This window comes from Eublepharis macularius, chromosome 9 (assembly GCF_028583425.1).
Source record: "Eublepharis macularius isolate TG4126 chromosome 9, MPM_Emac_v1.0, whole genome shotgun sequence".
NCBI classification, from domain to species: domain Eukaryota; kingdom Metazoa; phylum Chordata; class Lepidosauria; order Squamata; family Eublepharidae; genus Eublepharis; species Eublepharis macularius.
In genome coordinates, this window is record NC_072798.1 from 81,483,628 (window position 1) to 81,495,710 (window position 12,083).

At 43.0% G+C, this 12,083-nt stretch overlaps 1 protein-coding gene across 1 annotated transcript in view; it reads right to left on the minus strand.

Moving 5' to 3' along the window:
• CADPS2 (calcium dependent secretion activator 2) overlaps positions 1 to 12,083 on the minus strand; it is a 474,548-nt gene that overhangs the window by 249,019 nt on the left and 213,446 nt on the right. Inside the window, exon 8 of the mRNA XM_054988125.1 lies at positions 8,006 to 8,145. Coding sequence (XP_054844100.1) covers positions 8,006 to 8,145 — 140 coding nt within the window. The remainder of the gene's footprint in view (positions 1 to 8,005; positions 8,146 to 12,083) is intronic.

The following is a 12,083-nucleotide window of genomic DNA, read 5'->3' on the forward strand; positions in this document are numbered from 1 at the left end:
TATTATACATAGGCTACTTACTGATCAAAAATCTGCATGTGGGCAGAACGCATACCCGAGGGCAGTCATAGAAGAGGTGGTGATCTTAGATGGAATAAGTGAGGGAAGGACACCCGCTGGTCCTCAGCCAAAGGCCCGGTGGAACATCTCTGTTTTACAAACCCCAAAGACTCCATTTATAAACCAAAAAGTCTCCAAAGTAAAATCTAAATCTAGATTCGCACTCTGGGACCTGCTGCACTGCCTCTTTGTTGATGAGAGCTGAAAGCTCATTAGCTAATTAAGGTGATGCGTTATTTATAGATCTACAAGGGAGACTCAAGATATGGAGAATGCTCAAATTCAATTTTATAACCATGCCATACTATTTCCATCCTGATGACAAATGGGAGAATCTGTTGCCAAACACCACTGGGCTGTCTTCTCCTAATCAGAACAATTGCTTCTCACTTTGAGGTGAATCCTTGGGGGTGGAGGATTGGCTACTCTGCCTTAGTTTGTGAGACATTTTCCACCTGTGATGCTGCACTTGGGATACTGGCAAGGAATGATGGGGAGGATAATGCTGGTACTGGTGGTGGGGCTGGTACCTAAACTAGTACCTTCTTTATGGCTGCTGTTTGCCAAATACACTGGAGCCCAATTGCTAAGAGAGCAGCAAGGTTCCACAGGATCAGGTCATTCAGCAGTCCTTCTTTTCTGCTACGAGTATTCATCCATCTTTCGAGAGAACAAAGTTTGCCCCTTGAACAGCATGTCCTCAACCCTATTTCTTGTCTCTATAGGCAGAGCAGCAGAACACATCCAGATATGCTTTCTGATGACAATGGAGGACTCTTGTTGAAGAGTCATCCATACTCCTGTGTGTGTTAATTTGCTGTTTGGGCAGGCAGATCGCTTACTCCTAGATGACTCCGGCCAGCACTTTTTGATCTTTGGGTAAGTGGTCATTATAGGATGTCATTCTATTCCAAAAAAATATTTGGTAGGCCCCATTAGAGCATTGTAGTACACTATTTTGATGTTGAACACAGAGGAAGTGTCAGCAGATGTTGGATGGGATCCTTGCCTATGTCTGGAGTGTATCTCCTCAGTGACTAGTAAAGAGGGGGGGATGAGTGAACAAAAAGGCACAATTATCCCCTTTCCTCCTTCTTAGACATGGCTGGTATGGAGTCTGGTCGCTCACAAAGATTCAACATTAGTTCCACAAGCCCTTCAATCATACCAAAAGTGATGTTAGCTGAGTTCCCAGAGTAAAGATGGTAAAGATTTTATCCTCTGGCTTTGGTTCCATAGAAGATGTGTCTATGTTGAGGTACTTAGCCATCTTTAATATTTGTTCTGCATAAAGGTGGAAATCATCTGTGGGAGATATTGGCTCCTTGTCCCCAACAGCTTCATCTAGGAAAGGGTTGGAAGGGCACTTGGACTACGATCAGAGGCATATGGCTCCAATTCTGACTTTGACAAGTAAAAAGCCATCGAAGACTGTGAGATATAATGAGGTTATCGAAGAGCCTGAGATTGTACTACAGGATTCAAGACAGCTCCAACTGACTCTGATTGGTATACTTCTCCCCAGTCAGTCCCTGATGGTGGAGGCACATTGTTGGGATACCAGGTAGGGCACTTACATATGCAACTGTCTCGGTGTGACACCCATCTAGGTACCCGATGAATCGTGTCCAATTGAAGATGGGTCAGTTTGCCTTCCTCCTCCAAGAAGTAGACCAACAGAGACTTAAAGTGAGCTGATGGAGTATGGGGAATCTCTACAACTTCAACATTCACCTCCAGGTCAAATGCTTCCTTCCAATGACGGGAGCTTTTTGTTTAGAGACTTGCTTCAAATTCATTTTAGCTCTTTTCTTGGGTCGTTCTGAACTCCCACAAATGGACTCATTTATCTCCAGGGATCTCAACCTCTCAGGGTTCGGATCCGAGAGGGAGTCAGCTGGAGTTGGCATCAATGGTGGGGCTCTCAAGACTGCCTCCGAAGGGTCCCTGGACCTAACACGTTGTCAGAGCCGAGATTGAACTGTCTGATCCAATGGGCTGAAAATACTTGGGTTGGAGGTGTTCAAAGGACTTGGATAGAGCTGGTTTGCGAGCTCCACCACGGCGGAGGATTTCAGTCTTGGGCTACTGGTGCTGGAAAGTGCCCTTTCCCAAAGGATATCCTTGAGTCTAGCAGCTCTCTCAGCATGGACTTTTCGTGTGAAAACCTGGCAATGTTACAAGTCTTTTCTTTCTCTCTTCTTCACCCTCAGACAAAACAGCAGGGACACAGAAGGCCTGACAAAGGAGAGCAGAGGCACTCACTACAACCAGTCTTCTCTGACCAGTGGCAAAAGAGAAACTGAGGTTTGGGGTGCTACCTATCCCAGAGTGTGGGCTGTTCGGGCAGGAAACAGCCATGCACGCTCTCTGGAAGGAGAATGCACTCTTCTACAGTTTTAAAGTGACAGAACCTACCAACTGGCAGGCCTGTGTATGTGCAGTCCCATGTGTGCCTGAACAGAAGACTGATGATGAACTAATGAATTTCGACCTAGCAACGTCCCACCAGAAACCTACCCAATCACAATAAACATTTCACTCAATAGCCATAGATTTTAAAACATCTCATTAAATTTTCTAGATGCACATCCCAGCACTTACTAATTAACGCAGCTAGCTGCCTTGAAGGCAGGAAAGGCAGGATACGAATCCTACAAGCAAACAAACAGCCTGTCTGGAAAGGCATGGAAGCTATGACTTCAGGAAGGACTGTGCAGTCAACCAGATGCCAGAAACAAACAAATAAACAGGACAAACCTCGGGGTGGATCCAACCATTCTCCAAGGATCCTTCCTCCAACTTAAGTGGCTCTTCCAATGGAAGAGCCACTTAAGTTGGAGGGAGGCTTCAAACTTTACTCAATGGAGTGATAGTACAGGGGTAGGATCTACGTCCTTGTTTGAGACTGTTGGAGTTAACCTCTGATCATCAGCTGCACAGCGTGCCACTACAGGTGAGATGGGAAATTGCAAGAGTCAGGGGCTACCACATGTTTGACCTGGACAAGCAATGTCATTTATAGATGAGAACACCTTCAAAGAAATGGCAGAGACATAATGACACACTGCTCCTGTGAAGACAAATTCATCATGGTTTTCAAAAACTCAGTTATCTCAGGCTGCACTCTTCTTCTGCATGGACTAATTTGTTTGAAATAGTCGGTGCGGGGCTGGATAATCTTTATTAGCATCTTTAGTAGTATATTCTACATTCTACCATTCTCAAATTCTTTCTCCTTGGTTGCTATAGTAATGAAGGGAAAATGTAAGCATAACTCATCCTTTGATCTTAAATTGACATCTGGCATATCAAGAGCAATTTATGCCTGCATCCTAGTAATTGTTTGAATCTGCTAAGACTAATAAGGAAAGTATTGAAAGGTGTTTTCTTATTCCGTTTCCTTTTCATTCTCATTACAAAAATCAGCTCATGTGAAGAAATGAGTTGCTGCAAACCTGGTTGTGACAGAGTAATGAGATATTTGTATCTGTGTGAGCCAATCAGATTAGAGTTCAAGCTGGAAAATATCAGCTGGGCTAGCGGGTGGGGGAGTGAGTTAGATGGCACACACACACAACCTTTATTGGCATGTCAGAGCGAAAAAAGGTACATTAAAATTAGTTGATAGCTTCTTCGATACAGATTGCAGATTGAAGAAAACTAGCCACGTTAGAGGTTATAGAAAAGTTGTGACCAGATAGTAATCGCTGGACTTTGACATTATCAGAAAGGCCGCACCATGAATAAAGAAGGGAGTTCAAAAGTTTGTCTTGGATCTTAGAATAAAATAAACAGTATAATAGAACATGGGAAACAGATTCAATGACACCCAGGCCACAAGGGCATTTTCTGAGTTCAAAAGGGGTCCCTTGGCATCTGCCAACGAAAATGGCCAAAGGCAGTATGTTGAATCTGGCCAGCATTAGTGTCCTTCTTTGATGGGGATCAGTTAGAGAGCAGAAATAGGCGGCTAACTGGCCAGATGACAGAGTCAGATGGCTCTGTTATGATAGCTTCCGTACTGCAATGTTTCTGAACGTTTTGAAAGCCGCTCACAAAGTAACTCCAGGCTATTCCCCCCACTCATAAAACACAAGTCTTTCACATCTTTAACACTGAACACACTGCCAGTTTATTTTTCCTGGTTCATATCGATACTGGACAACAGGATGTATTTCCTGAATGCTTTACACATTATGTAGAAGCAAACCTCAATTTGCCATCAAGTCTTCTCTCTCAGTTCATTCTGTTCCTCATTCTCCCTCTTGGCCTTGTGATCCTCCAGTGGGAGAATCTGGGACCACAGTTGGAGAACCACTTCCTCAATAGTTTAGTAGACAGGATTTAGAAATTTTAGAAGCTGATGCTGTACCTTCAGCTCAGGGATTGCGGATGTGTCTTGTATTTTGTTTCCATTCAGTGAATGATGTGTATAGTGCACGTACCTTGATACAAACCTACAATTTGTATGATTTAATTCTATTTATTTCTATGTTACTCTACCAATATTATAAGAAGGCACGGCCACTTTAATGCTGGCACATGTACTTGGTATAGAAAAAATGTTTACAAGCACTCTTGCACTTTAATTGTTCGATTTAAATGTGTTATACAGCTTTTACAGACCTGTATGCCCTCTTTTGTTTATCATTACATTGTATAAAAGAACAGCTGAAATTGGTTTGATTTTGATTCATTGTATCTTTAAGAGTTTCTTTAGGAAGTTAGTCATGGTATTATTCTTTTAGACAAATCTTTTAAAAATCTAGGCAAATCTTTTAAAAACTGTTCCCTGTTCCCTTGGGTCTGTTACTGTTAATTCTGTGTTTTATATGGTATTAATAATTAAGTTTATCATCTGTGTGGTTTAATTTTGGGAATTTTGCTTATAGGTCCCAAACACATCCTGTGCAGAGGATAGTACTTTTGTGGTACTAGGCCTCTGCATAGGATCTTAATCCCTATGAAGTCTGCATAGGAGCTTAATCCTGATGAAGTCCTGTAGGATTGACTCTGCGGGAGAGCTCGGATGACAAGAGACTCCTGCAGCATTCCAGAGTGGGATAAAAATGTCCAAGGGACAAGCCCACTGCCCCAAAATGGCACACCGCTCATCTCTTTTAGTAAGTAGTAGTTGACTTAAGCAGCAACCTTAATGACTACTTTGAGCAAGGTCTCATAAAATATTGTAAGGGCAGACTGGCTATCATACTTACACAGAGCGTGGCTATTATACTTACTGAGAATGTGCCTGATGGACTATTTCCCTGAAAGGCCAAAGCTGCCCAGGAACAAGCAGAGCCAAACCTCTGCAGCTCCATCAGGTCTGCAGGAGCTGCTGAGCTCTTTAGCGGCAGTAATGATCAGCGTCAGCTTACTAGTTCCCTCCTGCTGCACTGAAGCAATGCTGAGCTTGAGGTCCACTGTTGGTACTGCTGGCAGGGTTTGAGCTGAGTGGCTGCTGTGCTGCTGGCATAAGCAGCACCTCAAAGGGCCACTCAGCTAGGCTCATTCCTAGGCTTTGAAGCTTCCCACTCTGCCCCTGATTTTGGCAAGGTGCTCCCAAGTCAAAGCAGACAATGCTAGACTATGGCTGATTCTGCACACGTTGGATAATGCACTTCCAATCCTCTTTACAGATCATTTGGAATGGATTTTTTTGTGTGCGGAACAAAAAATCCACCTCAAACAATTGATAAAGTGCATTGAAAGTGCATTATCCAACGTGTGCGGAATCAGCCTAGGTAGACCGTTAGTCTGACTCAGAGTAGATCCACATGTCCCTTAAGACAAGAGGATCTAGGGAGAGGGGAGCATACTGACTGCAGCATAAGTGCACCATCCTAAAACATACTGTGATTGCCCTACAGAGATCAATTGTATGCAACAACAACAAAGAAACCCTATTCACGTGCCTTCAGGTTTTTTTTAAATCAGTTACCACCATTCTCACATGTCTATATTTTACTATCTGAATCTGATTAACAGTTTAAGAGTTTCATGTTTTGATTTGATGAAGCAATACACACTTTTAGCCACTAGGCTATGCTAGAACATAACTCATCTTGCCAAACACATTTCTAGCACAGGCAATGTAACTTACGGTACCAGATGTTTGAATGGACAGAAGGCAAATTAAGTACGTGTTAAAATACTGTTGTTAAAAAAAATGTTAAAAAATACTTGCGCTCCTTAGGCCGACAACTCGTATAACTTTGTTCCAATTAGCAGCCATAACTACCCACTGTAATAACAACTAACTTGAAGTCAATGGGCTTAGACTGGAGTAAATCTGCACAGGGCTGCACTGTAAATTTGTATGAATCTGATACCAATGCAAAACTGAAAGATGGATTAAGCCAAAGAGCTTGATTTTAAATCACTGTAAACCCTGTAACAGATTTTGTGTGTGCTGTGGATACTGGTCTCTAGAGAATAATAATTCCATTTACTCTGCACGACTTTTCTCTCCCCGAGTTCTCCTTTGCTTTAGATCTTCAAATCGAATCAAACTGCCTCTGTCTACATAGGTCAGAATCTGAAACCTTATAATTATGCCTCTCTGTTCTTTGCAGAAGGTTACCAATTACAGAATCCAGCCTTAAGTCCTGGGAAAGCTGGTTGTACTCCTATCAAGAACCCTATGGGACAACAGTGAAAATGCAGGGTTTTTTGGTCCTGAGCTGCTGACACAGTCAGTCTGTACGCATGCTAGAGTGGAAACAGGTTCAAACTGTATACAGTATATTTGAGCCCCTTTCAGGCATTACCTTTCTGGGGTTCCTACCTGTAGTGTTGGGAGAATGCACAATGTGGATCATCTCAATATGAGCAATCACCCTTCTTAAAAAAAAAGAAGCTACATGCATATTTCACAGCTTTGGTACATATGAAAGCATACCCGTAAAAATCCAGCTTCTAGATCATGTGCACAGAATGTACAAAACGCAAGAGTAACCCGTTCCCAACAAAATGGTGATTGCATGTACCAAGATAATTGCAGAACACAGGAAAAGATTGCCAGAAATGTAACACAACCTGAAAAGGTCTTTGATTTTCTTTGTATGCATAGTGAGTAATTCTTATGGTACATTCATTGAATGTACAGCTGAACATGAAATTTAAATCCACTATTTATCCAGGTACTGGCAAGCCAGTTTTATTTGAAAAGTGAACACATGCTTGCTTCTTCTTATAAACATACACATGAACATGCAAATTATATGTGTGTTCACTGTTAATTTGAGTACAAGACTTTTGGTGATAGTAATCAGGACTAAATGAGGAAGGAATTAGCAGCCTAAACCCCCCAAACATCTGCAGGACAGCCACTGGAGCATCTTGCCAAAGATTACAGCTCCTTGCCAGCATAAAATTTATTACTGGATTGGTCTTAGAAAAATTACCCTTTGAATGTTTAATCCAAGAAAACCATAGTCCTTGGGGAAAAGATGCTGAACTATCAGGGAACTATATACTGCAGGCAGAAATGGTTAAATTCTAATCACTTAAAACTACCTCTTCTCGTGTGTAGCTCAAAAAAGTACTTCCATAAATGTTTAAAATCTAACCATAAATTATTTAAACTGTGACCTTTTCATTTTGCTACACATGGAACTGCTTGTTCCTTCTTCGACAGAGTTTTATTGCTATTTCCCATTATGGGAGAGAACTAATAGGGCTATGCTCAACATCCATGTTTCTGAGAAGGGCTAGGATTCACTTTAGCCAAGTGGAATTTTGAGATTATGACACTTCCTCCTTTGAAAAGTTTGAACATTCTGTCCATTTCAAAAAGTGACTGTACATAGCACAAGGAGGGACAGGAAAGGATGCTGTCTGGAACCACAAACTCCACTCGAGCAGCTGGACTTGGTTTATGCAGTTCTTTGCAATCTGGGCATTTAAAACCAACTTGATGTTTTGCAGAAGACACACTCACCCGCAGTGCTTCATGTGCGGCGGTTTATCCATCCTCACTGCCAGCTTTATCCTCAAATCAGAGTCTTGGCTGTTTTTGGGGACAACCATTTTATGCAGCTCAGGTGACTTTGAACTATTGGACGTTGGGTACAATATTACCTGCAAAGGATAGATAATGAACCGCTGTTTATCACAGTGATGAACAATTCTCCAAGTGCACCGATAATCTTTGATCCAATGCAGAATCTCTGTCTATGTCACTTTTTCCAGTTTGAAAGGGGATCAAAGAATATACGAGTAACAAGTCATAATGCTTTCACTTCATTACTGTAACACATACAGCTTCAAAACTTCATTTTGCTTTTAATGCTTTTTATGCTTTTAATGGTGATGTGATTAGTTGTGTGGTATATTTTAAGTTTGTTGTGATCAGCCCTGAGCCCACTTGTGTGGGGAGGGCGGACTATAAATTGAAGAAAATAAATAAATAAATAAATTTTCTGACACAAGATACAATCATGGAGCAGTTCAGATTTTCTCTCTCTCATTCTGAATTCAAAGCTCAAACAAGCATTACCCTGAACTGAGAGATGAGAAATCCCTTTCTAGCAATACACATACAGCCTTGTGCTACTCAATATCAAAAAGAGTCCAGTAGCACCTTTAAGACTAACCAATTTTATTTTAGCATAAGCTTTCGAGAATCAAGTTCTCTTCGTCAGATGCATGGTACAGAAACTGGTCAAATATAGAAGAGGAGGGGGGAGGAGAGGAGGAGAGAGAAGATGCAGTTGGGGGGGAGAGGGAGGGTGCACCCTCCCTCTCCCCCCCATTTGCATCTTCTCTCTTAGGAGTGCACCCTCCCTCTCCCCCCCAACTGCATCTTCTCTCTTAGGGGTGCACCCTCCCTCTCCCCCCCAACTGCATCTTCTCTCTTAGGGGGGGAGAGGGAGGGTGCACCCTCCCTCTCCCCCCCAACTGCATCTTCTTTCTCCTCCTCTCCTCCCCCCTCCTCTTCTATATTTGACCAGTTTCTGTACCATGCATCTGACTAAGAGAACTTGATTCTCGAAAGCTTATGCTAAAATAAAATTGGTTAGTCTTAAAGGTGCTACTGGACTCTTTTTGATTTTGCTACTACAGACTAACACGGCTAACTCCTCTGGAGCTACTCAATATGACACAGTTGACACCCCTATTTTAATAATAGGTTCTGCAGGAGATAGCATTTGCCAACAATGTTTGGAGATAATAAAAATAGCTGGTATTTCACATTACTTTTATTATTCAATCAATGCCGGCAAAGAAAACTAGCCAAATGAAATTCTGTTCATATTATCTTTAACTGAACTTAGCCAATCCTGAATTATTGCTCATGCATTCTCATGGAAGTACTCTACCTAGCCCCAGTGTTCCTGGTTAGTTCAAATACGTCAGTGTGGCTAGAGTGTCGGACTAGGAAATGGGAGACCGCGGTTCAAGTCCTCACTTTACCCTGGAAACTTGCTGGGTTACCTTGGTCCACTCACACATGCTCAGCCTAACCCACCTCATAAAGTTTTTGTGAGAATAAAATGGAGGATAAGAGAATGATGTAAACCAGTCTGAATCCCCACTGGGAGAAAAAGCAGGGTACACAGTAAATAAATTTAGTTACAAGATTCATGAGCTGCATGAGAGAATTAGCAATAACTAACCCCAAAATGCCACAGCATACCGGAAGTTAGCTTAGACTTGGAGGGTTTCCCCCCCCCCTTTTCTCCATTTGAGTGATGATAACTTCCTCCAGCCAAGACTGGAAGGAGGGAGGGATGCTGATAACCTCCATCGCATTTTCCACTTGAGAGCCCTTCTCAGGAGCGGAAGCTTCCCACTCACTCACCCCTCCAGTTGCTGTCTCCCTGGCTGCAGAGGCCTGTTCGGGTGAGTTGGGGGTGGGGCTTCCCCCTGCAATCTAGAGGGCGCTGCGCTCTAGAGGGAGCTGGCATTTTCATGCCAATTTGCTCCTCAACCCCGCTGCTGGTTTGCAGTGCTTCATGGCTAATGGCTCCACGCTGGAGCTCTACTGTGGTGTAGGGTTGTGGCAGGTGACTATGCAGGGCCCTCCTGCCACAGGAGCACCGTCTCCAGCTGTCCTTCTGAAGACTCGGCTGCATCTGAGATTTCAGAGGCTTAGTCAATCAAAGACATAATGAGCTGCTAAGAGGAGATGGTAGAGGCAGAAAGGGCGACACAAACAATGCTTCTTCAGCTGCAGAGCCACACAGTGGGGAAGACAAGTGGTTGCCAGAACCTTTTTTAAACAGCAAGACAAGGAAGGGTAGGCAGACAAAAAGGAAAGATCCTGCAACCAAGCTGCTATCTGAGAAACTGGTGTCCCACGGAGCTCAAAGAATCCGTGCACTCTCTAAGGGGGTAGGAAAGGAACTGAGAAGGGTGAGAACTCACTTCCCTATCAAGACTGAAAAGAGCAATCTAATTCCTGCCTCCTTGGATGATGGGAAGGGGAGTATCCAAGAGTGACAGGATGTTCTCCTTGTCTCAAACAAAAACAAAAGGCTCACAGCACAAGACGGCTACCTCTTCTGTCAACTGACCTTCTCGCTGGTCCACAGGCAGACTTCTCTGAAGCTCCAAATCCTCACTCCCTCAAGAAGAAACATCTGAGCTCCTCCTTCTCACTTTTGGAGTTCACCCGCCACCCCTAAACATCGCTTTACTTTTGAGCTTGTACACTGTTTTACTACTGTAATTCTGGTCTTAATGTGAGGGGTGAACTAATAAAGTTCCTGTTTGAAAAGACTGCAACAGGACTTAGGCACTCTGGCTGTATTCAGAAATGAATTTAAGCAGAGGACTGGCATGTAAGTTCAGCAATCCACAAATTGTGGCTGGGCTCAGTAATCAGTCATAACTTTCTGCTACCAAGTTGCAATGTCTGACTCTACCACAATATTAACTGTAACACTAAGGTAACACCTAGACCAGGGACACTCAGAGCAGAACCACAAGTGACAAAAGGCACAGATTGGACACTTGTCTGCTTCCCTCAAGTTTTGATGGGAAATGTAGGCAGCTTGGCGGAATGTTGGACAAATGACAGTTGAAAAGTCCATTGGACAGCAGTCAGAGAGCGAAGCTGCGAGACCAGGATGCCTACATTTCCCATCAAAACTTGAGGGAAGCAGACAAGTGTCCAATCTGTGCCTTTTGTCACTTGTGGTTCTGCTCTTATTCAGTGGCTTGTGAGCCACATGTGGCTCTTTGACATGCCCCTCTGGCTCTTCTGAGCACCAATGCAGCACCTGTCCTGTGTTTCAGTTAAGTAGGCAAGGCCCTTGCCTGGTGGAGTTTGTGGTTCGCAGGTGGTTCCCACTTTCAGCACTTCTGCCAGAGGAGAGAGTAAGCTGTGAACCTCCATGAGGTACTGGCATGCCAGGAATGGGAGTAAACGTGGCATAGCTGGCTGATGGTAAGTGCGAAAGTGACTCTTTGTGAGCCACAGGATATCACCGGTCTAAGCTAATAGGACTGTATGCTAACTCTGTTCATAAAAGGGAGAGAATCCAGTGCTTATTCTGTGTGTGTGAAAAAGGTAAGTTTGGACAGAAAGGATAGTATTTATATTAAGAAGCATCCACTTCCTTCCTAGAATAAACTAAAGAGTTTTGCTTTATATAGAAACAGAACAGAAACCTTTATCTTTTCTCTGTTTTTATTTTTCATTATCAACAAAACTCCCTGACCACAGGGTTTGAAAAAGTTTGCAGTTAAGAAATCAGTATCAAATCTAATTTCAATTTTTAAAAATTCTGTCTGCTGCACAGCATAAAAACAGGGGCAAATAATGTTACATTTTATGCCGGAGAAGCACTGTGATCCTTGGGAGCCACCTGGGATCCAGAGAAAAAGTCCATGCAGTAATATATCAACATGTCTTTTGGGGGGGGGGGGGGTCAAGCTGGTTCACAAAGAACAGGTTGTGGATATACACTGGCTGTGGTACTACATGTGTTTGACTATAAACAAACAAGACAGACCTTTTTCCAAGTGAAGATGCAAAATATTTGTATTCACAGATCTGCAGTGCAATCCTG